The sequence below is a fragment of the Phyllobates terribilis genome, unplaced genomic scaffold (assembly GCF_046119375.1).
Source record: "Phyllobates terribilis strain yellow unplaced genomic scaffold, ASM4611937v1 Scaffold_8__6_contigs__length_399053987, whole genome shotgun sequence".
Taxonomy (NCBI): Eukaryota; Metazoa; Chordata; class Amphibia; order Anura; family Dendrobatidae; genus Phyllobates; species Phyllobates terribilis.
This window is the reverse complement of record NW_027362768.1, coordinates 121,705,469-121,732,922: the sequence shown is the minus strand read 5'-3', so window position 1 is coordinate 121,732,922 and position 27,454 is coordinate 121,705,469. Positions and strand designations below refer to the sequence as shown.

Here is a 27,454-nt window from a genome sequence, read left to right as displayed (position 1 = left end):
AAGGTCTCGAAAATCCTCTGTGTCCACCAGGCGGAAAGGCAGCATTTCTGTAGCCAAGAGCTTGCAGATGGTGAAATTCAACCTCTTAGCTTTCTCATGGCTAGGAGGAAATGGTCTTTTACTTGTCCACATCTGAGGGACCGAGGGCTGGCTATTGTGCTTAGACGGGGTTGATAAGGGTGTCCCCGGCAAACTGCCGGTCTGTGAGGAAGATGCAGGCGGACATGTTAGGTTGCCTTGATCCAAAGGTGGTGCTATCGATGTCGGACAGCGCTCAACACCAGCTGGTGTTACCACCTCCAAAGAAAATGATGACCTGCCAATCACGCTGGCTGTTGCGGGTAAAGAGGTGGCAGGTCTGCGCCCTAAAACAGGTGTGACTGCTGTCCCCCCAGTCACAGAGGATGAAGAGGCCGCGGATGCACAAGATATGGCAGACGGTGGTTGGCCCGGCCGGCTAGGCCGCATTGTAGCACACTGAGCTTCCCACTGCAACTTATGCTTCATGTCCATGTGCCGATTCATGCATGAAGTACTCAAACTATGTATTTTTTGGCCTCTACTTAGCTTTTGCTGACAAATGTTACAGATAACACGAGTTAGGTTATCTTTATCGATCTGAAAAAATGCCCAGGCTATGCAAGGCTTAGCACCCATGCGACCTGAAGAGCCACCACGACTTGTGGTGAGAGGCAGAGTTGTGTTTGAGGATGCAGTTGTTGACGTGCTTCCAGTACTACGTCTCTGTCCAGGAAGGCGCAACCTGACCTCGTCGTCACTAGCATCTTCCTCCACCTCCTCTGCTGACCTAATCTCTTGGCTGACTGTGGGTTGACAGTAAGTGGGATCTCCAACCTCATCATCATCACCCTGTGCGTTATCACACCCGTCGTCCTCAGAGCCAACCTGTTCCTGCCCTGACAAAAAACTAAAGTTGTCGCTCCAATCAGGTATTTGAGTCTTATCATCGTCTTCCTCATTGTCTCCACCAACAGGAGTTACAGTTTGGGAATGAGGGTCTACATTATGGTCAGAACCTTCTGCGTCTGGTCCTGGATCCGACTCCTAAAGATTCTGGGCATCAGTGCAGTGCAGATCATTTCCTCGTCTGGATTCACAGAAGCGCTGGAGTCGACCTCTGATTCCCAGGCTATAGTATGAGTAAACAGCTCTGCAGACTCAACCATCTGTTCTACCTCCTACTCAGACGGGCAGCTGGAGATTTGGGAGCTGTGAGGAAGCAAGTGCGATTGGGGTGACACCTTTGAGGACTGGAGTATTTGTGATGTTGAAGTTGATGTGGAGGAGAGCCCACTTAAAGGAGCACTTGATATCCGTTGAAGCACCTGCTGTTTTTGTGCCTCATCTGGAATTTGTAGCGATTGGCGTGGCCGTAAGAAAGGGATCTTATCACATTGTCCGCTAAAAGAAGTAGACATTTTAGTTTGGCTGGAAGATGGTCTTTCTTCTGCAGATGTTACTGTTGCTTTAACACCTACCCCACGGACACAACCTTTTTTCCCCTTCCCAACACGCCTATTCCCCTTTCCACCAGCAGCAGGCCTTTTTCCACTCATTTTGGTGGTTAACTAATTCACAACTCTGGAGTTGTTTGCACAAAAAAACAATGGATGGGAACCGAGCAGAGCTGAGTGGCCAAACTGTGGTATTAGGCCAAAACTATTGGCTGGGTTAGATGCAGAAAAAAATTATATTCAATTTGCAACCTGATGGAGGTCTGTATAGATGGACTAATAGAACAAGTCCTACACACAGCTAGAAGCCCAAATATTTTTTCAGAGGTAGATGCAGAAAAAAAATATATTCAGTTTGCAACCTGATGGAGGTCAGTATAGATGGACTAATAGAGAAAGTCCCACACACTGCTAGAAGGCCAAATATTTTTTCAGAGCTAGATGCAGACAAAAAATTATTTTTAATTTGCAACCTGATGGAGGTCAGTATAGATGGACTAATAGAACAAGTCCCACACACAGCTAGAAGGCCAAATATTTTTTCAGAGGTAGATGCAGATAAAAATTATTTTTAATTTGCAGCCTGATGGAGGTCAGTATAGATGGACTAATAGAGAAAGTCCCACACACTGCTAGAAGGCCAAATATTTTTTCAGAGCTAGATGCAGAAAAAAATTATATTCAGTTTGCAACCTGATGGAGGTCTGTATAGATGGATTAATAGAACAAGTCCCACACACTGCTAGAAGGCCAAATATTTTTTCAGAGGTAGATGCAGAAAAAAATTATATTCAATTTGCAACCTGATGGAGGTCAGTATAGATGGACTAATAGAGAAAGTCCCACACACAGCTAGAAGGCCAAATATTTTTTCAAAGCTAGATGCAGAAAAAAATTATATCCAGTTTGCAACCTGATGGAGGTCAGTATAGATGGACTAATACAACAAGTCCCACACACAGCTAGAAGCCCAAATATTTTTTCAGAGCTAGATGCAGAAAAAAATTATATTCAATTTGCAACCTGATGGAGGTCAGTATAGATGGACTAATAGAATGATGCTATGCCCAAAAGATTTTACTTCACTAGGTGCAGTAAAAAAAATGGTATTCTATACACAGGTGGTATATCTTGCAACACAGATAGGCTACTCCACTGACTAACACACTCTGCAATAGGCCAAAAAGGATTAGCTTTGCTAGATTCAGCCAAATGCTGTGAAAAAAATTTGCACAGCACTGGCACAGACCTGCCTGGCAAAAACTGATAGGAACTGATGTAACCTAGTCCTGAAAAGGACTGCAATTACAATTAGTCTTTACTCTCACAATCTATCTATTTAAGAGCACAGACCTGCCTGATAAAAGTCGTAGGAAATGCTGTAACCTAGTCCTTAAAAGGACTGCAATCACAACTATTCCCTACTCCCAAGCTATCTGTAGATTTGTGCGAAAATTGGCTTGAAATTAACAAGGTATAGCGCACACAGCAACAGCGGTGCCGTCTAACACGCAGCTGCAGCAGTGAGAAAATGGTGGCGACGGGGAAAATGGCTTGGTCTTATAGGGCAAGGACATGTGACATACACTGCCAATGACACATGCCCTTGCTTGTGTGAAAAAAAGCACTTCGCTCCGTGTGTGCGCTGCTGATAGGCTGACCGATTGCACCTCCCCACTGTAAATGCAGGAAAGAGAAAAAAAAATGGAGATCTTCATTATTCCTGCAGAGATCCATCCCCTGCCCCTCCCCCCACCCCGCTGTACACTCAAACTGCGTATTAACATTAATTTTCATCATTACTGAGAAAAAATCCAGTTATGATTTTGGTGCACGAACAGTTATCGAACATAACCTCGAACAGCCAAATTTTTCTCAAATCGTTCTTGTTCGCCGAACGGCTCGAACACCGCCCAAAACAGCTCGAATTTGAGATTGGCGAACAGTTCGAGTCGAACAACGCTCATCTCTATTCGCGAGTGACTACTGCTCCATTCATTTCTGCAGGAGAGGTAGTTCGCGGGTGTGACCTTCACACCCATACACCCCATTTACAGAGGGACACGGACCCCTGTGCCGAAAAATTGGGAAAGTTCCATCTGTCGGACCACCACTGATCATACATTTATCACCTATATGAGGGATACTTGATAGATGTTGGTGGGATTTCTCCTTTGTAAAGGAGGTTTTTGCACAATTTATTCAAAGTAGGGAATGTTGTATAGTAAAAAAATAACCATTCCTCATCATTGAGTCCCCAAACCTCCAGCTGTCTGAGCCAGGAGTGATGACATGTCCATCATTCAGATGACTGCTGCAACCAATCATTAGTCTCAGCAGTCGACTCTTGGGCATGAGTGGCTGCTATCGAGCACCCATCCTATTTTATTGGTTAGCACAGACGCGTAATGCTTGCACCCACAGGATGGAAGATATCTGTAGATGGTAGACGTGATATGACCGGCCCTGCCACCTCCTGATGCGACTGGGACAACCACTGCTTGGGGTTTGTATGTTCTCACCAAGGATTGTAGTTTTGACTAGGTGGTCCCATAAGCATGGCAGAAAAAGGTGGTGGATTTTTCTTAGTATGCCTTGGACATCATTGTTTTGCACTTTGAGGTCTGAGTCAGTAAATTATTGTGATCTCCGAAGTTCATCAACACGGTAAATAACCCAAGGCCAAGATCCACTCATGTCTATAGAGGACTATGCTATATCGCTGCCCATTAATGATCTGATCGTTGTTTGTACACCTCTGACTGAAACCTCATTTTTAGTGCACTCTAGCGGATTAATCTTCTGTCATTTTGGATTACTTGGAAATATTATGAGAACTATCATTATTAAGATGACATTTGAGTTACTTGGGCTAATAAGCAGAGCAAATATTTCATGCTGTCATCACACATGAGGCCCGTGTTAATAGGTCACTGATTGCACTGCTGTTGGCTGAGCATGGGCGAGCACATAGCCTGACCGCTATACAGCCTGTCTAATTAGCTAAATGGACCATTCGTTGCAGAGTGTGTGCATTTAGCTTTCCTTTATGGATATAAAAGAAGAAATCCATTAACACTGGGCCTGTAGCTCCTGCATATATTCAGAATACAAGAACACTAGAGGACTAGGCCAATGATAGATCCAAATAGCTTTATAGAATCTCGCCCATTACCGCAAACTAGAACAGGTTTTTATGTCCTAAAGTTCTTAAAAAGGGCATTGAAGAACATGCATTTATGTACATACTGTAATGCCACACATCTGTTAAAACTAGACTTTATAGCTATAGTTCCCTATTATAGGGACTTTTTTGTTTTATAATCAATTAAGTTGTTTTACAGTTCTTTTCACGCTGCTGCCAGAGCCTCCAACGGGAGTCCCCTTTCATTTGATGGAAAAAATAGCTGTATTGTACGTCGTTTGCTGTTGCTATTTCTCATTATGAATAGAAACCACAACACAAATGTGAACATTGCCTTACTTTTATACAATCGGTGCCAAATTCTGTCGGATAAGGCTGGCGTCACACATTCGCCATTCACAGTCTCAGTACAGACTGCAATTTCTAGACCGGCCGTGAGTTTCCTGACCCGAACTCAACAGCTTCATAGGCACCCATGAGATTAAGTTCAGGTCACAAGACCCGTGGCCGGTCAATGTTCGGGTTGTGAATATCGGATTTGTGAAGCCGGCTGTCATGGGTTTACCGCGACAGAGAGGGGCCAGAAGACCGCAGCTTCTAATTTCACGTACTCCTGCACTGACTAGAAGCACTTCTCCTAAATGGTGCAGGTTTGTGTTAGCAGTGCAGGGGTTAATCTTTTCAGCTTGGAGTCTCTAAAGCTCCCCAGCTTGGATGATCTCAGCTGTTCAGTGTTGGCCACTCCCCTCACATATAATATACTATATTCTGTCAATTGGCATTTCCAGTGTTAGGCAATGGGCCAACTATCAGCATTTGATCAGTATTCGGTCAGTATTTTTTCTCAGGAGTGGGAGCCAAAACCAGGCAAGGAACAGTTATAGAAAAGTTATGTGCACCAATTCTGCATTTATCACCTACTCCTGGTTTTGGCTCCCACTCCTGAGAAAAAATACTGACCAAATACTGATAGTGGGGCCATGGCCTTAGTCTTATACTGCCTGGTGAGGAGTCTGTTGTTGGTAGAGGTGTTTGGAGTGTTGATCTACAACTGTTGCTTGGTGTTTTCGGCTGTGTGCAAATCCTCACCCTCTCGTATTTTTGTTTTCCTTCCTTTTCTCCCCGGTGTTCCTCTGTTGTCTGTGAGTGCATATTTGTATGATTGGTATTTTCATTTATCCCTGTACATCCTCCCTGGTTAGTCTGGTTTGTGTATACACATACACTATTACTCCCCACTTCCCTAAGTGTGGGAGGGAGACAGATACAGGGCTGATTCAGGAGTTCAGCAAGGTACGTGGCTCCTGTGTCTTCACCATCAAAAGTAATCCGGGGAGCAGGGATAGCTAGGGCGCCCCTAGCGCTAGTGACAGGGAAGGAGCCCCTGGCCCTGGGTAATCTGACAGCAGAGTTGTGACACCAGCCTTACACCTAATGGGCTACAACTATAGTGATTTTAAAGAAGACCTTTCAATTGTTTTTTTTATTTAAACTAAGTATATCCTCCAGTTGGTCTTCTCTGCTGATTCTGGAACAGTTTTTCTTTTTCTTCTCTGCCCATCTATTCCAAAGTTATGCCCACTACACTGTGTTCCAAATTATTATGCAAATAATATTTTCTCAGATTTTCCCAAATTACCTATATGAATTGCAGTCATTTTAATTTTCCAGTCAAATAACTATTAGAGTACAATTGAAAGGTTTTTGTACAAACTGCCTATGATAACAGTATATTTTTAAAAAAAGAAAACACTCAAACTGCACTCAAAATGCATGTTCCAAATTATTATGCACAGCAGAGTTTTCAACCTTTTCATTTTAATAAAGAACCAAAAAATGGTCATTTTTGAAATTATAAGCATTAGCAGGTTATTACAAACTGAAATCAAACAGTTTTCAACTTAAAACTTTATTCTAGGTGATGTTACATTTGCACATAGGACCCCTTGTTCGAAAGGAGCTTCTAAACTCTCTCGTCCATTGAATTTGTTAGGTTTTGGATGGTTTCTGCTTCACTTGTTTTGCATGAGGACAGAATACCCTCCCAGAGCTGTTGCTTAAATGTGAACTGCCTCCAGCCATCATAGACACTCCTTTTGATGATGCTCCAGAGGTTCTCAATGGGGTTGAGGTCAGGGGAGCATGGGGGCCACACCATAAGTTTGTCCCCTTTTATGCCCATAGCAGCCAGAGATGCAGATGTGTTATGTGCAGCATGAGACGGGGCATTATCATGCATGAAAATGATCTTGCTGCGGAATGCACGGTTCTTCTTCTTGAACCATGGAAGGAAGTGCTGTTTGAGAAACTCAACATACATTATGGAGTTCATCTTTACCCCTTCAGGGATCCTAAAGGGGCCGACAATCTCTCTCCCCATGATTCCGGCCCAAAACATTACTCCACTTCCTCCTTGTTGGCGCCGTAGCCGTGTTTGCATGGGGTGTCCATCAACCAGCCATCCTCCACTCCATCCATCTAGACCATCGAGCGTTGCACGGCACTCATCGGTGAACAAAACAGTTTTGAAATCAGTCTTCATGTATTGTTTGGCCCACTGGAGCCGTTTCTGCTTGTGTGCAGTGGATAGAGGAGGTCAACAGGATGGCTTACGCACAGCTGCAAACCTCTGAAGGACCCTGCATCTTGTTGTTTGGGGGACGTTGGAGGCACCAGCAGCTTCAAAAACTTGTCTGCTGCTATGACGAGGCTTTTTTGCCGCTGCTCTTTTAACCTGACGTAATTGCCTGTTGTAAAGAGTCCTCAATTTTCCCTTATCAGCACGCACACGTGTGTACTGTGAATCAGCTAAATAACTTCTTGATTGTGCGATGATCACGATGAAGTGTCTTGGCAATGTTGATTGTAGTCATGCCTTGACCTAAACACTCCACAATTTGTTGCTTCTCAGCAGCCGTCATATCCTTTTTCTTTCCCATTTTGGCAGAAAATGTAGGCTGCTTAATAATGTGGGACAGCCTTCTTAAGTAGTCTTGCCTTTCATTGGACACACCTGCCAAACTAATTAGCACAGGTGTATGCAATTGCTTACAGTGATATAAAGAGCCCTGACACACATCACCATCAATTAGTTTAACTGACAAACAAAAAAATTCTTACCTTATCACTCCTAAACACTTTTTGCATAATAATTTGGAACACAGTGTAGTAAAAAAAATGGTACAAATTTTCCCTTACGTCAACTGGGCGTGTACCACAAAGCATTTGCTTTATTTCTTCTTCTGATGGCCAATCAAATAAACGGCCACGCCCCTGAAGTTCTCTTGTATACTTCCAGTTGATTGATGGGAAAACTTTCACAATTATTTCAGGGGGCATGGAACAAAGGGGAACCGAAGAAAAAGAAAAACTGTTCCAGAATCCGTGGAGCAGCAACAATTGGAGGAGGTGCTCAGTGTAAATAAAAATAAAAAATCAGCAGAAGGTCTTCTTTAAGGTTGTGGTAAAGCTGAAGTGAGTGGCAGTGCCATTCATACAGATGAAACTATATAGCTCTGGTATCGACATACATTAAAGTAATACTTTTATTTGTCTTTTATAGAGATTTTCAGGATTTTTTTTTTTTTTTAGAAAAGGCCTAACAGGAATTGTTCTAAAATATTATTACTTATTCAATCCCCTGCTGCTTGCCATCATGAGATTCCATCTATTATTCCCATGACTGCTGCAGCCAATCGCTGGCATCAGCGTTGACACGGCGGACATGCAAATGATACTGCTGCAGGGGTGATGTCGTTATTTAGAAACCGTGGGACCACCAGAGCAGGTAAGTAATGGGTACTCTAACACATTTATAGCTGTTAGGTCATTTTTAAAAAATTCTAAACAGCCCCTTTAAAAGTTTGAGGGAAGTTCACACTCTTGGCTTTGTAGATTTACGATACTAATAGAAAGCCTAAAGACACAGTTTACTGATGTCTAGGGTTAAACTTCCTCCCAAGCAGTTTTTCCAGTGGGCGAGGTTTAACCAAGGAGTATCGCCAGCGATGCAAAGTAATTCTGCTCATCCATTCGTTGTTTTTCAAGCCTGCGTTTCCATAGTTCCATATTGTTACAGTAGGGTCTTCAGCCTCTTAGCTGCATTCAGCTGTCACACAAAGGCGTGATTATTCCCGGCCTGCAAAGTCACATCCAAAAAAGAGAAAGCTCCGCTAGGAAAGTGTTGGCTGCCTGCCTGAGAGCCATCAGCATTTCCTAAACTTCTGACATTTAATCAGTTGTAATGTCAAGCACACAATAGCGTCTTGCTAAACTGCACTTCTGTTCAGTACATGAACATAATGAGAGGGTTTAAGAAAGGAGTGTGGAATGCTACTGAACTCTCTGATCAATGCTTGGCTGTGTGAAGTGGTTTTTTCCGCCTCTCGCTTTTTTTTTTTCTAACTCCATAAGTTATTTATTACAAGCTATTTCCAAAATGAAAGGCAGAAGGCTCTGAAAATGGAAACTCTATGTTAATAATGTTGTTTATTTGTTGTTATGAATACCATTTGGGTACGCCCATATGGCTAGGCAGCAGATTTCCCATACAGATTTGTGGGCAGAAAATTCACAGCATTTTACCCAGAGGAAAAAAAAACTGCTATAAAAATTGATATTCAGTGTGGATTTTATATCTGCAGCAGCATTGCACTTTGCACTGTGGATTTTCACAGCAGATTTGTACTTTGAATTGTATAAAGGGAAATATGTGGCAAAATCCACAGCGGAAAGATGTACTTGTGAATTTATCCCTTAAAAGGTTCTTTTGGAATAGCAAAAAATAAGTAACTAAAGGAAGTGTTGTCATAAACTAAGTTTACATAAAATCAATTCACACTTGTTTTTCCTAGGGGAGGTAATCTCTATAGAATCAAAATGACGGCCATAACGCTACTGACTGAAACCTGTCCTAGAATCATAATAGGACAAGTGTAATCGCTATAGAATCAAAATGACGGCCATAACGCTACTGACTGAAACCTGTCCTAGAATCATAATAGGACAAGTGTAATCGCTATAGAATCAAAATGACGGCCATAACGCTACTGACTGAAACCTGTCCTAGAATCATAATAGGACAAGTGTAATCGCTATAGAATCAAAATGACGGCCATAATGCTACTGACTGAAACCTGTCCTAGAATCATAATAGGACAAGTGCCTATTAGCACGTGCAGTAGAAGCTCCGCGTCCCCCTCTCTTGTATAGGAAGATGTGCTCCCAGTGGATACTCTGAACTAATACTGGAGATAATAGGAGTGCTGAGGTAAGAAGACGCTGCTTACACTGCTGTCCATCCAGTCTATCTGAACTAATACTGGAGATAACAAGGGTGCTGATGTAAGAAGAGGCTGCTCACGCTGATGTCCACCCTGTCTGTCTATCTGATCTAATACTGGAGATACCAGGAGTGCTGAGGTAAGACGAGGCTGCTCACACTGCTGTCCACCTGATTTTTATGAGTAGCTGCTGTGACCTGGAGATGACCTATACCACATACTGTCAAGCTATTTCCAGCTATGTCACAGCAGCAAAGCCCACTACTGCACATGCTCCCTAGACAAAAGTACTATAATTTGCTAATCATACGTATTTAGGAGTTTATTTACAATGACATTTCCTTTAGTTGGTAATTTTTTTACTCTATTCCCTGGGAACCTCTTTTAAGGCGTTTTCCAAGAATTACTTTTTTACTCTTTAGACTTGCTGAGGATAAAAATAAGCTGAACTTTACTCACTGCTGCAGCCAATCACTGGGTTCAGTGTTGATGGCGAGGTATTTGGCACTAGAGAGATCACCTGCTGTAACCACGAAATCACTAGAGCCTGACATAATGTGCCCCTGTCACCAAACAGAAATTATCTGTATCTCTAGATTAGTATATATACTCTGAATAGAAGAGTTTACTGACCACTTAAAATCCGTCAAGTGGTTCACAATGTTTAAGAAAATTTTTACTCTTTTTAAAGAGAACCTTTCGCCTGATTCATGCTGCCCAAACCGCAGACCGCATGAATCACGATTGCTCGGCAGAGATGAGAGTAGTCCGCCAGATTTTCCATCTATATTTTCTCTGAAATGCTTGAGCCTTGCAAAGATACATATACAGCCAGGTTCTTATTTATGCTGTCCATGGTTTGGGCAGCATGAATCAGTTGACATGGTCTCCTTAAAGTTATTGCTCTTCCATCTCTGCTGGTTGCATGGGTTCTTTATTGCTATTTATCAAAGAACCATGACATTTTTTCTGTCACTATGAAGACAGGAGATTCAGCTCACGTTGGCCAAAACGTTATTTCATGTTGGTGTAAACTTTTAATTGGGTTTAGTTAATAAAATTGCACTAAATTTCAGTCTGCAATCTTCATTCCTTCATTGATTTGATATGTAGTTTGCAGCCGTATCTAATTTATTTTCTTTTGTTGGAGTGTATTTTTCAGTAATATAGGCTGGATGTGAGATCTTTCTGTATCCTTGCCGCTGCTTCATTCATTAGCTCATATCAGCACAGCTTCTATCGTTCACTTATTTCCTCTGCTTGTGCTTTTCTTCCTTTTCCCCTTCCCTACTATCTCTAACACTGAGAGAAGGGAGAAGAGCAGAGAGAACCAGGAGTTCTGACAGATATGTATCCATCTTGCAAATGCACTGGGGTAGATAAAGGACTTAGTGACACAGCAGCAGCAAAAATGGTTGAAAATTTTTATTGAAGATTATTTAGAAAGTTAATTGAAAAAAAATATCTTGATCAGGGGTACACAGCCTTTATTGTAAATGAAACAGGAGTCCAAGTAAGTGACCTCTGCTGCAGGTTGTGGCATATCACATCACCTAAGAACCACTTTACCTTTTCTTTGGATGACCATCTTTTCTTTACACGCAGAAGCACACAAGGAAATCCTATCTGGATAAACAGTATATTGCAGCTTTATGACACACAGGATTGTCTTTAGTTCTTCTATGACTTTGTCCTATTGAATGAGCACCATATATTGCTATATTTGGCAGGCATACTATCACAAATAACAGGTTACTTAGTCATTACAGAGAGTGATTATATGCTTCATAATGAATAATTCACCCATTTTCTTGATAAGATTCTTTTGATCTCCTTGAGTACTGAATGAAGAAAGCGACCCACTCACAGGGAAATCTAGTTATCAGGTATTACTGCCAAAAGAACATAGCTGTAGCCAGAGTTTGCAGAATGGAGTTGCAAAGAGATGAGATACAATTGTATTTCCTGGCAGTGATAGAAATGTGCTAGAACAGGAAAGTTATACATGTTCTGGTAAAACTTTAATGTGGGATTTCTAGATGTTCAATTATTTTTTATGCCGGAGATAATCTGCTGTCAGAAACGTCTGGCAGAAGGTTGTCTTGCTTTTCCCTGTTGGATTGGCTGAAAAATGCATTTTTATGGTTGGAAGTGAAAGATAACTGACGGCTATATTTTGTATATTTGTGCTCTATTTTCTTGAGCAAAATCTTGAAATATTATTTCTGAGCTTCACTATTTTGAAGCCAAAGAATAAGTTAATGCAGAGGCGGACATATCATTGGTGCAGCCTGTGCGGCTGCACAGGGGCCCAAGAGGTAAGGGCGTCCATTTCTACCTCCAAAACAGGTGCAATTTTGCATTTTTAGGAGCTCTTGGGCTGCAAAGGGCCAATATATTGTTCTTGCACAGGGGCCCTTTTCTGTCTTATCCGCCAGTGAGTTAATGCAATGATCTGTGGAGAGCTATAAACCTCAGTTGTTGCTGTGTAAGTGACTTTCATCTAAAAGAGTCCACCTAGGCTCAGTACAGGTAGCAAATAGGCTAAATCCTTGGTTGCTATGACTTGTGTATTGGAAGTTTAGATAAATGGGAATCTTTAAGTATAGGTCATGATGAAGAAAGATCAGAGAAGACCTAAGTAATTTTTTTTCATCATTCCCTTCACAACAGAAAATCAGACGATAAAAGTTACATTTTTTGTGCAATGTTTTGTTGGTCAAAAATGTTGCATCTTCTTGTAGGTGGGACGTAGCTGGCCAACCACATCCCACCAGACTTATTAATATTTATACCAAAAAGTGTACTCCAGCTCATAGCTAGAGTAGAAATTTTGACCACCTACACGGACATCCTAAAGATAAGCCAAAGTTATTAAGAAGGGACAACAGTGTTGATAAATTTCCCCACCCCAACTTTTGGGAAAATTTGATTTTTAGACAAAGTTTGATACTGACGGCAAATCACTGTCCTCTACTAGGCCTTAACTGCAGCCAGAGCTGGCCATGACAATAGGCAAAATGAGCAATATTTTTAGAAAACAATCCTAACTACCACTAGTGACCATGGATGTAAATGCATTGTGTGTATAGAGACTGCAATCACTAATAGCTGGGGAGATCAGGACATGAAGAATGACACCTTGCCTCCGCAATGCCAACAAATCCACTCTTCAATTTGACTAGTGAGAGCACTGCAGGAATTGCCTCTCTATAATGCCAGATTATGAAAATGTATACAGGTTTCTTTAAATGAGGCCTAAGGCTTCATAGTCAGCACCAAACTGGTTTTAAAGGGGTATTCTCATCTCAAAGATCCTATCCCAATATGTAGTAGGTGTAATAATAGTAATATTAGCAAATATCTCTAATTAGAAATGTAGTATAGTATTTTTGATTCACTATGTCTCTTTCCTCATGTGCAGGGATTGCAGGACCTTAGGTATCCATCCATGGTTATATCCACTGATAAAGTCACAGTTAGTTAGCTAGTTGCTATTGGTTCTAACCATGGATACCCAAGGTCCTGCAATACCTGCACATGAGGAAAGAGACTTAGCGAATCAAAAATACTATACTACATTTCTAATTGGAGATATTTGCTAATATTATTATTATTACACCTACTACATATTGGGATAGGATCTTGGAGATGGGAATACCCCTTTAAGTAAGACCACATTTACTACTTTCTGAATTGCAAAGCGGAACACCCAGATTTAGTGGGGAAATGTTCCACATGCAAATGGTTTTCATGGCAATGTTCACACATACAAACCCTCACAGCTCAGCTTGTATTGAATGCATTTATTTCCCATAGCAATACAAAAAAAACAAAAAAAAAATAGTTTCCGTGTTTGTTTTTACACCAAAGGGATGGGCATTTTATAGTCTTAGATTCCGCACATTCCTCATTTACGGTGCAGAACACGTTATTTACAGGTTACTTATCGTGTACACAATAAAATATCATCTTTTCTTTGAGATCACCGGGGCGCTGTCTTTTTCCCAAAATATGAAATAAGTAACAAGATATGACATGTAACCTGTAGAGAATGCATACACAAGATTTATCACCCATAACTACAAAAAACGTGTCCAAGAGACCACCTACATACTACAGGCCCTTCTTGTGTTTTCCTAGTTTACTCCATTACTTTTTCTTTTTACTTTTTTTTTCATTTTTGAATGTGATACATTTTATAATAATATTATGTAAAGTATCCAGTGATAACATCTTAAAGGGAGTCAGTGAGTTTAATGCAGTTATAACATACCTGTGTATGGTCTTGACTGAGAAATCCAAGTTTTAATCACTTCTGGCTCTAGGACGGCAAATTTAGGTTCCTTCATGTGACGTGCCCTTGACTCTCCGCATTGAATGCTCCCCTAACCCTCCACTCCACATTGTACCAGTCGCCTAATTTAATGCCCCAACCGTCCATCAGAAAGGAAGGATTGAGGGACATTCAGTTCAGAAAGGCTCGGACACTGAACATGAAGGAGTCGCCCCCTAGGCACTTGGAAAAAAAAAGATTAAAAGTTTGATTCCTTGGTGATGCAACCTGCAAACAACTTCTCTCCTCATCACCTAAATCCTGCCGTCAGCAGTTTTCAGGGGTAAAAACTGAGGACAGACTTAGATTAAAGAGGGTGGACAACTAATGCTTAATAAATTCAGGGCCCCATAGAAAATATAAATAATGTCAACTCTCCTCCTGCAACTATGTTGTGCCGGTGCTGCTGTTCCTGAGGGGTAGCCCAGATCGCTGCAGCCTTTCCCGGTGGGTAGCCCGGACCGCTGCTGCCATGACCGCTACCTATCCAAAAGAAAAGGTCATCAATATAAGATCGATGGCGATGCCGGGTGTTGATGATCTATGCTAAGGATAGGTCAATATAAAAGAAGTGGACAACCCCTTTAAGATGCACAAAACCCTAAATAATTTTTTATAACTTCAGATCCACAAGGCACTTCAGTAGAATTTAAAGGCGATCTTTGATATGTCACCAGAATTCACAATACAAGCTGCATGCAGTAGTAAAGAGACCTCTCAGACTTGGTAAGGCCGTTGTACTGATTTTGAAAGTTCATGTCAGAATAGCTGTATAATCCTTTTTTGAACGTTTTCCCTCTTCATATTAAAATTTTAGCTTTTTATTAATCTAGTTCTATCTGGACTCCTAAAATGTTCATTTTAAAGGAAACTTGTCATCTGACGTATGCCGCTTGAACCAAGGGAACGTTATTGCAGCTGTATATGTTTTACTCTGAAAACACGGGATTTCAAGTAAAACACACTGCTGCAGTAGCACTGCCAGACTCTGGTTCGGGCAGCATGAGTAAGATGATTATACAGCTATTCTGGGTTTTCAAAGTAAGTACATTAGCTCCATCAGGTCTAGGAGATCTTTGCAATAAAGTATGCAGTTTGTATCATGCAATCTAGAAGATGGAGGCTTTTCTGATTATCCGTTCTTTCATTTCTGCCTGAGGAAAGGAACATGGTGCTGATGCTATCTGGACTAAATAGTCTAGGATGAACGTTGGTGCAGAATAATTTCAGTAAAAGGAAGGAATTGCTCTTTTAGTGGTAGTGATTTTGTCCAGGACGAATACTATATTATTGTACTGCCACATTGGCCCACAGAAGAGCAGAGTATGTGATGCAAAGTTCATGTGTCTGTTCTGCTGCTGCTTATAAAGATCATCACACGGCGGCATATTACACAGGTTCTCATATTCCCGAGAACAGTCGGCCATTGTAACAATGCGGCCATCAGACCCCAGGTGTTGTTCTTATTCCTGGTAAATGCAGTTGTAACATATTAAGAATTCGGGCAGATTTATTATATAAAGAATCAGAGAAGGCTTCGTCTATTGATCAGTAATCTCTGCAAATACCCTCCGATCCCGGAAGACTTTCCCATCTGTTCTGTGCACCCTGGAGTAGGACGAATAACGCTATTAATCTCTGTAAACGGGACTTCTAGCCATGAGTAACAATGCCCCGATCACTCCTCTGCGATGTAAAGCCCGGTGTTTTGAGATGCAAGTATTTTTTAACCTATTCTCAGAAGGTCTGAGTTGGACTGACCAGGTGAGACCCTATGGAGGGGTTGGGGGATATTACTTTTTAGTGTTCTCAATCAGCTTATCATGGATTATATAACCTGCGTGTGTCATGGCAATAGGAATGGTTATCATGTAGATACATATGACTCCATGGCACTGGTGGACACAGATATGGCCCCTGTGCAAGAATAGTATATGGGCCCTTTGCAGCCCAGTAGCTCATCATAATGCAGAATTCCACCTGCTTTGGAGGTGAACGTGGCCCCCTGTTACTCCTTGGGGCGGCTTCACAAGTTGTACCAGTTATGTCCGCTCCTACTTCATAGTTAGCACTGGCGACTTGCATCACTAGTCTCACGGATTCAAATCCACCCAATGCTACCAACATACCTGGGTCAGACCCTGGAAGGGATATTGTCTCTGTATTGACTATAATAAACTATGATAAAAGGGAATCTGCCATCAAAGTTCACAATCCAAGCTGCATCCATGTTTAAATAGTTATCTTAGACCTGATGAGACTGGTTTACTTACTTTGAAAATTCTTTAAAAAAAAAAAAATCTGCCTGGTATTAAAATGAACATCCCTTAAAACGACCCTTAAAATGATTATCCTAATATCAGAATTATACAGCCATTCTGCCATGGGTTTTCTGATTTTTCTCAGTGCAATCTGGTGACAGATCTGCTTTAAAGCGGCAGGTTTCTTTAGAGAAAGTTGGAAAAAATAGAGATCCCAATTAGCACTTAATGATCTGAAGACAAATCTGCTGCAGGGCTCTTTTTAATGGCTGCTTGCATCCAATAAAATCAAAGCCCAATGATTTCAGAAGTTCTCCCCATGATATTGAGTTTGGGACATTCCAATACGATCTTGGCGCTATATGGCTATGATCTGATTCTTTTTACCATAAGTATAAGGGCTCGTTCACACAAGCGTATAACACGCCCGAGTGATATCTGATGTTTTATTGGACAGGACTCGGCCCAATGTTATACTATGGGGCAGTGCACATCGGCGATTGATTTCCGCAAGCCGATTCAGCATGAGAAAACAGTTGCAGCATGCTGCAGGTGCATCCGATGATCGGACCATGCGCACACATTTAAGTCTATAGGTGCAAGTGAAATCGGACTGCACTCAGATGTCATCCAAGTGCAGTCCGATGTACACACGCATAGAGATAATGGAGAAGATGTAGACATTAAGTTTCCTCATCTTCTCTGCGATTCTCTCATGCGAGAGAATCAGATCACACTGTAAGAGTTTGAGCAAAGCGTCATTAGCTAATCGGCCCGATTCTCTCACATGAGATGAATCGACGGCTGTGTGACCCCGACCTAAAAGTGATGTCCGAATGGAAGCCTGTCAAAATTAGAAATCCCATAAATTTAACAGATAAAGGGTAAATGCTACTTCAAAGGTTATTCCCTCTCTTCTGTGATGGATATTGTTGGATAGTGATGTAAAAACTTGGGCTTTTGTAATTTACGATTTATTAAAATACCCACCATATTGTTAATTTTATTATTTTAATATTTACTGTCTGTTACCAAAGGTGACTGTACTGAAGATGGCTGGGATGGCAGGAGTAATGTTGGCTTCAGATCCCGGACACCTTCAGTGTTTCTGTACTTGCCAAACTGCAGAGGCGAGGCTGCCTCATAGCCGCACCATTAGAGCGCACAGGTCAGTGGCAGACCATGACACCTCTCCGAACTGTCAATCAATCTGGAGCGCCCGGGTCCCAGCAACCGAAATGTAGAGACAGATACACTCCTGATCTAAAAAGTTGACACAAACTCTTATTTAAAATAGTTTTCCCATAATCATAGCTTCTTAACAGGATGAGGGGTAAGTGACTGATCCATCGAGGTCCAACCAATGGGATTCCCACCGATCTCAAAAACAGGAGGCCCATGTATCCCCTGTGTGAATGAAGCTGTAGTATGCATGCATCACCATTGCTCCACCAATGGGACTGATGAAGATCGAGACAGCAGAGTACAGCGCACAGCTATCAGTCCTATAGATGGTGAAAGTTGCCGCAATCGCACATGCTCACTATTGCTTCATTAACACGAGGCATTCAAGGTTTAACCCAAGTTCTCATAATTGGTGGAGGACCCTTCAGTTCGATCCTCCAAAATTAGGAGGGAAATAAATGGGAATAAAAAAGATTAAATACGGAAATCTTTTAAAAAGTAAGAACTTGGTACTGAACCTAAATGCGAGTTCCCCTCTATTTCTCCATCGGTGTCAATTTTGCTTTCAAGTTACGATTCTCCTATATTGCAAATGGTGATCGTTTTAAAATACAGAATTAAAATGCAGTTAGATACATTGATTATAGTGATGTATAAATCATCAACATCAATTCTGATAAGTCATGTGGATGAGGTTTTAGGGTTATTTTACATCAATGGTGGCTATCTGGGATTCCAGAACATCAAGTACTGTAGATTTTTAGCCGGTATTTATTGAATGGCTTTTTTTGGTTTGTTTTTTTACACTTTCTCTAAATGATCCAAAAATTTAAGTTTCCAAAAATCAAAATCCATTTACCTGAGTATCCCTTTTCTTAGAGGTTATGCAGACTGTTGTCATGTGATGGTTGCAGTAATGAGTTGTTTTATGACTAATTTTGCTCGTGATTCAGTTCCTATGGCCGGTGACTGCTTGCCTGAAGCTATCGATATGAAGTCATTGTGGAGCCTCACCTCTAAAGTGTCCATAGGATGTTTCCAAACTTGATTAGCGGAGTTCAAAAATAGCAAATATATCAGAAAACTCTGCAGACTGACAATTGGTCTTCTACAAATAAAATATATTAATTTCCTCCTGATTACTTTAATTTTTGGCTGGCAGGCAATGGGAGCATTGGATAATTATGGGGCAGGGTGTCCCCTGTTTGGGTTGCAGATAGCACAGTGGGGGGAGGATCCTGCTGCAGCTCCTTGTCTTATAGCTAGATCTAGGTTTGTGAGTAGGAATAGGGGGGGATAGAAGAATTATTTGTATATATTTTTTACAGTTTTGATAACTATTCAAGACAGAATAGAATCAGAAGAAAGAGGATATTATGGGAAGCATTGTAATTTGTCAAAAACAACCTGTTCACTAGATTTAGTTTTCCTCATCTAAACCTGTTGTTTTTTTTCTTTTTATCTGGTTTTCTTGAGGGAAATACTCGTACGTCTGCAATAAAATGTCTGCTTCACCACACTTCTATCAGTTAATGTATTATGACTAACCTCCTATCATTCTGATGTTACAATGTTTTCCCAAACATTTAAAAACTATGTGATCGTCAAAAGCACATTTCCATCATAACCAGTAAAATTTTCATTAGCTGTAAACAAATGAAACCACATGCGGTATTCTAGAATTAATATTCCACATTTTTCCCATGTCCTTGTACTGACCTAAATTGGATCCATTCTATTCCTGATTGAAATAAACTGATTTAATACCAGTGGGTGACTTAAAGGGAATGTGAAAGGCGATTCATTCATGCTGCCTGAACCACGGGCATCATGAATCAGCACTGCCTGTTTTATTGCAGCCATGTGTGTCTTACTCTGAAATGCCGACAGGCCAGTCCCTGGTGGTTTGTCGGTCCCTGCCCCCTTGTTGGTCCCTGCCCCCGCTCCACTCGTCTGCACCGCCCCATTAAATAATATTGGTTCGCGTGCTGTCCGTTTTTGCATGGACAGCACTCGGACAGAGTATATGGTGATGTGAACCTGGCCTTGGGGAGCCCTGGGAACCTGCCTTTAGACTAGTTATCCAAAACAGTCACTGGCTGACCTTTTTAAAGTATGTTTTCTCTGGGGAAAAAGAAAGCACCACAACTTGTCAGATTAAAACATACACAGCTACAATATCGCAGCCTGTATCTGATTCATACTTCAGGGGTTCAGGTGGCATGACTCTCATGACGGGTACCTGTTAAAACTCTATAGGTGCAATCATACATAGCAAAAACACTTTTTTTTTGTGCAGAAAGTCTGCATTTTACAGTTTAAGTAAAATGGATGTGATTTCCTGAAAATTAATTCTCACTGTTCTATAAAGATGCTGCGGAATTTGTCATTTTTTGGTGCTTTTTTTTTTCTCCATAGTCTTATATGAAAAGCTCAGGTAAAATCACAATTGTATTTTTCAATGTGGAATCATGGCATCTCTGCACAAAAAAAATTCATCAAGGGAAAAAGCATCCAAAAAAACAACAAAAATGTAATAAGCCGTGCTACTGGGTATCTTAGTGCGAGCTACTGTGGAAAACATACAGACAAAATGCAGCATTTTTGCTATGTGGGAACGTACCCTATATTTTTTTGTTGTTGGGTGATTTGGTTCATGAAGGCAACTTGCTATCAAATTCTTTACTTGAGCGTTTGGGTGACATTGAGTTGGGTTCTCTGATTAGAATCCTAATAACAATCAGGAATGAAGTACAGCTTGGAGTGTGGTTTTGCTGTGCCCCAACATGTAGTAAGTATCCTGCAGAAGAGGGCAAGTCGATTTTTTATTTTAATAGTTGCTGTATTTTGCTTTTTTTTTTTGCATAATGTATGTTATAGTCTGAAATCAGTAGGAGTTTCCACTATCTTTACGTGGGGCAACTGTTGGCTCTTTTCTTGGCAGCACTAAGCCAACCCTTCCCCGGCATGCATTATATAAGATCTGGTGTCCATAATATAACACACATTACATTTGCAAAACTGAGTATATGGAGCATGAGCTAGAAGAGGGTTAATACTGGAACTCCAGTGTTTTCTGACTGTAGCACACCGGGGACCCAGGCTGGGGTTACCCAAACAGATCGGCTATGTTTATATTCCCTGTTTGCAAAAATTTCAAATCAAATCCCTCTTGATCTCTCCCACTTCTAGAATGCTTACACGGCGACAATAATTAATGGAACGTCACTGTGCACATCTGCAAGAGAAGCCTTCACTCTCATGGAGAAGAGCCCCCCTTCTGTTGCATTACTGAAATCATCTGGGGTGTTCCTTATTTTTCTAGGAAAGGTAATTATATTACGTTTTTCAGCAGATAGAACGTTTTGCACCTTTTATTATTTTATTTTTTACAATTCAGAGTCCTTTAAATAAAATATTCTGTATGGCTGGATAACCTCTTTTAATGTAAACGGATTTAAGTTTGGCAATTTAACAATGACTTAATTCCTATGATGGGACAGAAGAATATACATCCGTTTCCATGATTTTTGACAATGGTGAATGAACGTAATAAATATTCCTAATACAATACCTACCTGTTATCATCATGTATAGCCACGGACATCTGTTTCCTCAGTCGTGCCTGACCCAATGTGTTACTCTTCCTTTAGGTATTTGTTGTGTGTTTCACTGTGTTTGGAGGATTAATGGCTTTCAACTATCATCGTGAATTACACGTGTGGGTCATACCATTGCTCTTGGTTGCCTTTTTTGCCTATTTGGTTGCCCACAGCTTCTTGTCTTTGTTTGAGACGGTTGTACATAGTTTACTTCTTTGTTATGCAATAGACATGGAGACCAACGATGGCTCATCTGAGAAACCATATTTTATGGATCAAGATCTCATGGTGAGTGGCTTAGATGTATATGTACAGTTCTGATCAAAAGTTTTCATGTAATGGTTTTCCTTGTTCTTATTGGAATGTGCACATTTTAGATTTAGACTGAAGGCAGCAAACCACGAAGGAGCACATGGAAACGAGGAGTAAAGAAACACTTGTGAAACAAATCAGAATGTTTTTAAACCCTAGATTCCTCAAAATAACCCTTTATTCTGATGACTGCTTTACACCCCATTGGGCTTCAAGCAGCTTCATCAGGTAGGCACCTGGGATGATTTCCAATGAAGGGGCATGCATCTTCAAGAGTTCACTTTAGTAATCACCGATCTTAAGAAAGTTTTTGGGAGTATTGGGTGTGTTTTGTAGAGGCAGTGTTGGTACACCACTCCATACTGTGCTCAGCCCTATTCCACATATGTCATAACCTAGTATATCAAGAACAAATCAATTCAGTAAAGAGAAAGGGGACAACCCATCATTAATTTAAGTCACGAAGGTCAGTCAGTCCAAAAAATTGCTAGAACCTTGAAGGTATTCTCAAGTGCAGTTATAAAAACAATCGCTATGATGAAACTGGCTCTCATAAGGACTCCCCCCTACACAAAAGGAAAACCAAGAATCACCTCTGCTGCAGAGGATAAGTTCATCAACCTTAGAAACTGCTAATTGACTTGACAGCACCTCACATAATAGCCCAACATCAACTGTGCAGAGGAAACTTTGCTGCAATTCGACCATAAAGTCTTGCTTCTCAATCAGTGGACATCTCGTCTGTTGTTCTAATGAATAAAATGTAAGATTTTGTGAGAGATCGAAAAGGTGAGTGGATGGTTTCTACACATCTAGTGCCCACCATGAAGCATGGAGGAGATGGTGTGGGGGTGCTGTTGCTGGTGACACTGCTGGTGCTTTATTCCTAATTCAAGGCACACTTACCCAACAGGTCTACCACAGCATTCTGCAATGACATGCCATCCTATCTGGTTTTCCATCATTTGTGTTACAACAGAACAAAGCCCTTAAATAGCCTGGAAATGTGTTTTAGGTTAACGTGACCAAGAAGAAGGATAAGGATTGAGTGCTGCATCAGATAACATCACCTAAACAATCACCCGATCTAAACTTGATTGAGATGGCTTGGTTGTACTGCAGAGTGGAGACAAAGCAGCCAACTAGTGATCGCCACTATGGGAACTTCTTTAAGCCTGTTGGAAAGCCATTCCAGGTGACTACCTGGTGAAGCTATAAAGAGAATGCCAAGTGGGGAGTAAAGCTGTTATCAGCAAAAAAGGGGGGTTAGCCATTAAACAGTATGACTGTCTTGTGCTCTTCCTCTTACTAAACTGTTTACATCCAGACAGAGCTGGTAACAGGGGTCCTAGGTGCTGACCACTCACCAATCTAATACTGATTTATCCTAACCCCCCTCACCCATACACAATAGATAGTTGTCAGCCGAACAATGGTCCAGGCAACATCTGTCCTGACTCTTAAAAGTCCTTGCTCTGCCTGTGATCCCTGAGAGAGCCGTTGCCAGATTCCTCTATCTAGCGGTGGCTTATCTCTCTAAGAACAATAGGATCTGCAGTCCAAAATGGGAAATGCTGCATCCTTATCTCACCCAACATCCTCTTTCAGGGGGAGAGTCAAGAGGCCCCCATACACATTAGACTGTCGGTCAAGCCCACCGATATAAGACCGCTCAGCCGACATTTGTCTGTGTATGGGAGCCTTAAGGATAAGTCCTTAAGAGAGATGTAAGTGACTACTTATGATGGGCGTAGGAGAGTCATGGGTGCCATACCTTCTTGAAGCAAGTACTGTCAATGTGCTGGTTAGACTATCACTGACCTTCAGTTAACTCTTTCTATTTTTACAGTATTACCGGACAGTATAGCTTTAAGTTGAGGTGTTATCACTATTACTGTGATTCTGTAATGGCTTCATTTCTAGGCTCTCATGACAACAGCCACTGCTTCTGCATGTTCCTTGGTTATCATTCTCATGGAGTCCATATGTGATCCAATGCGTAAAGAAAAGAAAGGGCGCATGTGTAGACTCACAGGGCTATTTAAATAATTTAAAAAGTGGCAGTACACTCACCTGTGATGGTTGTGTACGTCTACACAACCAAGATTAAGCGTGTGATTAATGAGGCTCCGGGTCGCCTCTATTTGTAGTACCGTCCTGTCGGTGTTTGCCTCGCAACTCCGTGCTCCTCAAGTGGTCACACGATCCTGCTGGACCAGATACCACGTCACCGCAGGTCCTCAGTAGTTTAACCCGGTGGCTGGATAACCGCAGGTCCTCACACATCCAAATATGCCCAGCTGCTCCTGCCGCTTTGGCTCCGTATGGAGATATATCACAAGTAAACAATGGTGCAGCAGTCTCAGGGAGCGCCAAAGGAATACTGGACAATTTAATAGATGTCAACCGACTTTTATTCTTCCTCCAATACCACTGCCACAACGCGTTTCAACGGTCTAAGCCGTCTTCATCAGGTGGGGTCACCTGATGAAGACGGCTTAGACCGTTGAAACGCGTTGTGGCAGTGGTATTGGAGGAAGAATAAAAGTCGGTTGACATCTATTAAATTGTCCAGTATTCCTTTGGCGCTCCCTGAGACTGCTGCACCATTGTTTACATATGTGATCCAAGTCACCATCTATAGCAATGTGCTTGCATATATACACAGAACTACCACCAGTTTGCCCAGGTAGCACCTAGACGTTGATGTTGATGGTGGCTTTGCTCCACTGAACTCCCTGAAGCCAGAATAAGATGTCATGAGAACCTCCGAGAAGAAATTGCACAGTTAATTGTCTATTTGTTCAGGTGAAGGCTGCCATTATTCATCTCATGTTTATGTATGGATCGAACATATTTCAGAAAGACATTTACAGATGAATTCCTGCTGCTAGCGCGTTCCCAGTGTAACACAGAAGCTGAAATGGATCCACCTCAGTGTTTGGATAAGTCATTGAATAGTCAATGCCAAACCACAGCACCGGTCTAATTAATAGTTATTAGAAGATGCCAAGGAGCATTATACTCATCGCTACAGTACTTCTCAGTGCACGGTCTATTACATCTGTACTAAAAGTGACTTTGTGCAAAATATCTCTATTATACACTGGACTATAATGAACACTCCAGCTTACACTGATTTATTTAAGTGGTCACAGTTGATAAATCAAACTTTGCATATATTAATAGTACAGACTACACTGCTCAGTATGTGAAATGTCCTCTATGCTGCTTGTGAATATGTAGAAACAGGAGAGCAAGAACCTTCTTATGTCTCTATGTGCATTATGTATGGGAGCAGCCAGTCTCCTCTAGCTCAGAGACAACTAAAAAATGAGAGAGAGATCCTTCAGAGGAGAAAACTCGTGAAAAATGCTAGATACAAGTTGTATCTGTGTCCTCCAACTCCGGTCCTCAAGAGCCACCAACAGGTCATGTTTACAAGATTTCCGTAGTATTGCACAGGTGATGGAATTATTACCTGTCCAGGTATTATCACCTGGGCAATACGAAGGAAATCCTGAAAACATGTCCGGATGGTGGCTCTTGAGGAACGGAGTTGGGGAACACTATGTTATGTAATGGCCAGAATCTTATTTCTTATGTACACACAATGTCATGGAGGGTTGTGGGATGCCATGATGCAGTCTGGGATTCATTAATCTTGAATTTTTGGATGCAACTCCTGATGGAGGGTCAAATCCTTTATATCCTGCAAACAGACAGTTTTAATAGTTTTTGGGTTTGTTGCAGAAATTTATGCGACTGTAAAAATCTGTTTCCTACATAGTTTGCAGCAAGCACATTCATATATCCATGGGAAGTGTATAATAGGAATGTCCCTTTAATTCCTTTTTGTGGTTTCCTTTTTCTTCTCCACATTTTCTCTCTATATTAAGTATACATTGATGTCGTGTTTTTATCTTACAGACATTAATTCACCAATGCAACAGTGATCCTGAGATGTTAAAAAACCGACCAGTGCAGAACGGGGAGGACGGTACAGAACTACGTCCAATTGCGAGAGCAGACTAAACATGCCCCATGCTAGATTATCCAACGTCACAACAGACTTGTCAGAGAGCAAAAACCTCATACTGAGCGGCTCCGAGACACAAATCACTGGGTCAAGGTACTAATGGATTTGAACAACATTTCGGCAAACCACAACACGTACATTTTGCTTTACGTTCCTGTGCTCCTATAGAACAGAGCGGAGACCTGTGTCCAGCATCTCTGAGCTCCCGGGGTACAGCACATATATAGGATACAATATGGAGACAGCACATTTATTCTTTTATATATGAACACACAGACTGTGTAACAATTCACACTTTTTACAAAGTATTTTATTTTTTTAATCTCCCCTCGGCAACCACATAAAATAATATGGAAATGCTGGTTATGTAATACCTTCATATATTGGGAGAATATGAATCCCTGAAATTATCTCTCAGGAGCCAAGAACAGAATAGAGACTTCTGTTAGGCCTTATTCACATGTCTGTGTTTCTGTTGAACAGTGCATGGATGGCATTTTGAGCTGGGTGTTTGATGCATGAATCCATTTAGTAGTGCACAAATCAGACCAAAGTTGGGCTTGTGAAAAGAGCCATAGACTGTGTGTAAATAAAAAACGGATGTGTGAATTAGGCCGTAATGGCCCTTTAGAGTGTGACTGTAAGGGTCTGACATCTATCTCTTATGACTCCCCATACAAGTCTGGCAGTTTGTTCCTGTGTTCTCTGAGAGATCCTGTCAGACTCTGTATTGGGGCCTTAAAAGGGTTGTCCTGGCTTGGGACTCGAGCTTCATGTCACTGTGACTTCAGACTTGTAGTGCGCACTGTCAGGATGTGTCAGAATCAAGCGGTCATGTAACCTTAAGTATGCGATTTGCATATCTCCATCCACATTACAACTAGACTTGTCCGGTCTCGCTCTGTACATTTGTACTCAGTGAGGCTGTGAACGTCTAGTCAGCACCCACTCCCTGCACTGCAGAATTCTGATGATGCGCACTGTGACGGTTGACAAGTCTGCAGTCGGTGACCCCAAGCCTGGACAGCCCCCTTTAAGTTTTCATGCACATATCTGTTTTGTATGTTGTTGTAATAGGGCCACCATCAGGATGTGAGAGACACTTGTACAGTGGGGAAAAAAAGTATTTAGTCAGCCACCAATTGTGCACATTCTCCCACTTAAAAAGATGAGAGAGGCCTGTAATTGACATCATAGGTAGACCTCAACTATGAGAGACAAAATGAGAACACAAATCCTGAAAATCACATTGTCTGATTTGGAAAGAAATTTTTTTCAAATTTTGGTGGAAAATAAGTATTTGGTCAATTACAAAAGTTCATCTCAATACTTTGTTATATATCCTTTGTTGGCAATGACAGAGGTCAAACGTTTTCTATAAGTCTTCACAAGGTTGGCACACACTGTTGCTGGTATGTTGGCCCATTGCTCCATGCAGATCTCCTCTAGAGCAGTGATGTTTTGGGGCTGTCACTGGGAAACACGGACTTTCAACTCCCTCCAAAGGTTTTCTATAGGGTTTAGATCTGGAGACTGGCTAGGCCACTCCAGGACCTTGAAATGCTTCTTACGAAGCCACTACTTCTTTGCCCTGGCGGTGTGCTTGGGATCATTGTCATGCTGAAAGACCCAGCCACGTTTCTTCTTCAATGCCCTTGCTGATGGAAGGAGGTTTGCACTCAAAATCTCACGATACATGGCCCCATTCATTCTTTCATGTACACGGATCAGTCGTTCTGGTCCCTTGGCAGAGAAGCAGCCCCAAACCATGATGTTGCCACCCCCATGCTTCACAGTAGGTATGGTGTTCTTTGGAT

At 41.5% G+C, this 27,454-nt stretch overlaps 1 protein-coding gene across 2 annotated transcripts in view; it reads left to right on the top strand.

Annotated features, from left to right (window-relative positions):
* The window catches only part of SLC44A3 (solute carrier family 44 member 3), a 94,528-nt gene extending 67,657 nt beyond the window's left edge, over positions 1-26,871 (top strand). For both annotated transcript variants that reach the window (XM_073643247.1, XM_073643248.1), the window contains exons 14-16: positions 20,877-21,014; positions 21,338-21,574; positions 25,529-26,871. In XM_073643247.1, coding sequence (XP_073499348.1) covers positions 20,877-21,014; positions 21,338-21,574; positions 25,529-25,633 — 480 coding nt within the window. In that variant the 3' untranslated portion in view covers positions 25,634-26,871. The remainder of the gene's footprint in view (positions 1-20,876; positions 21,015-21,337; positions 21,575-25,528) is intronic.
* Positions 26,872-27,454: the final 583 nt, after the last annotated feature.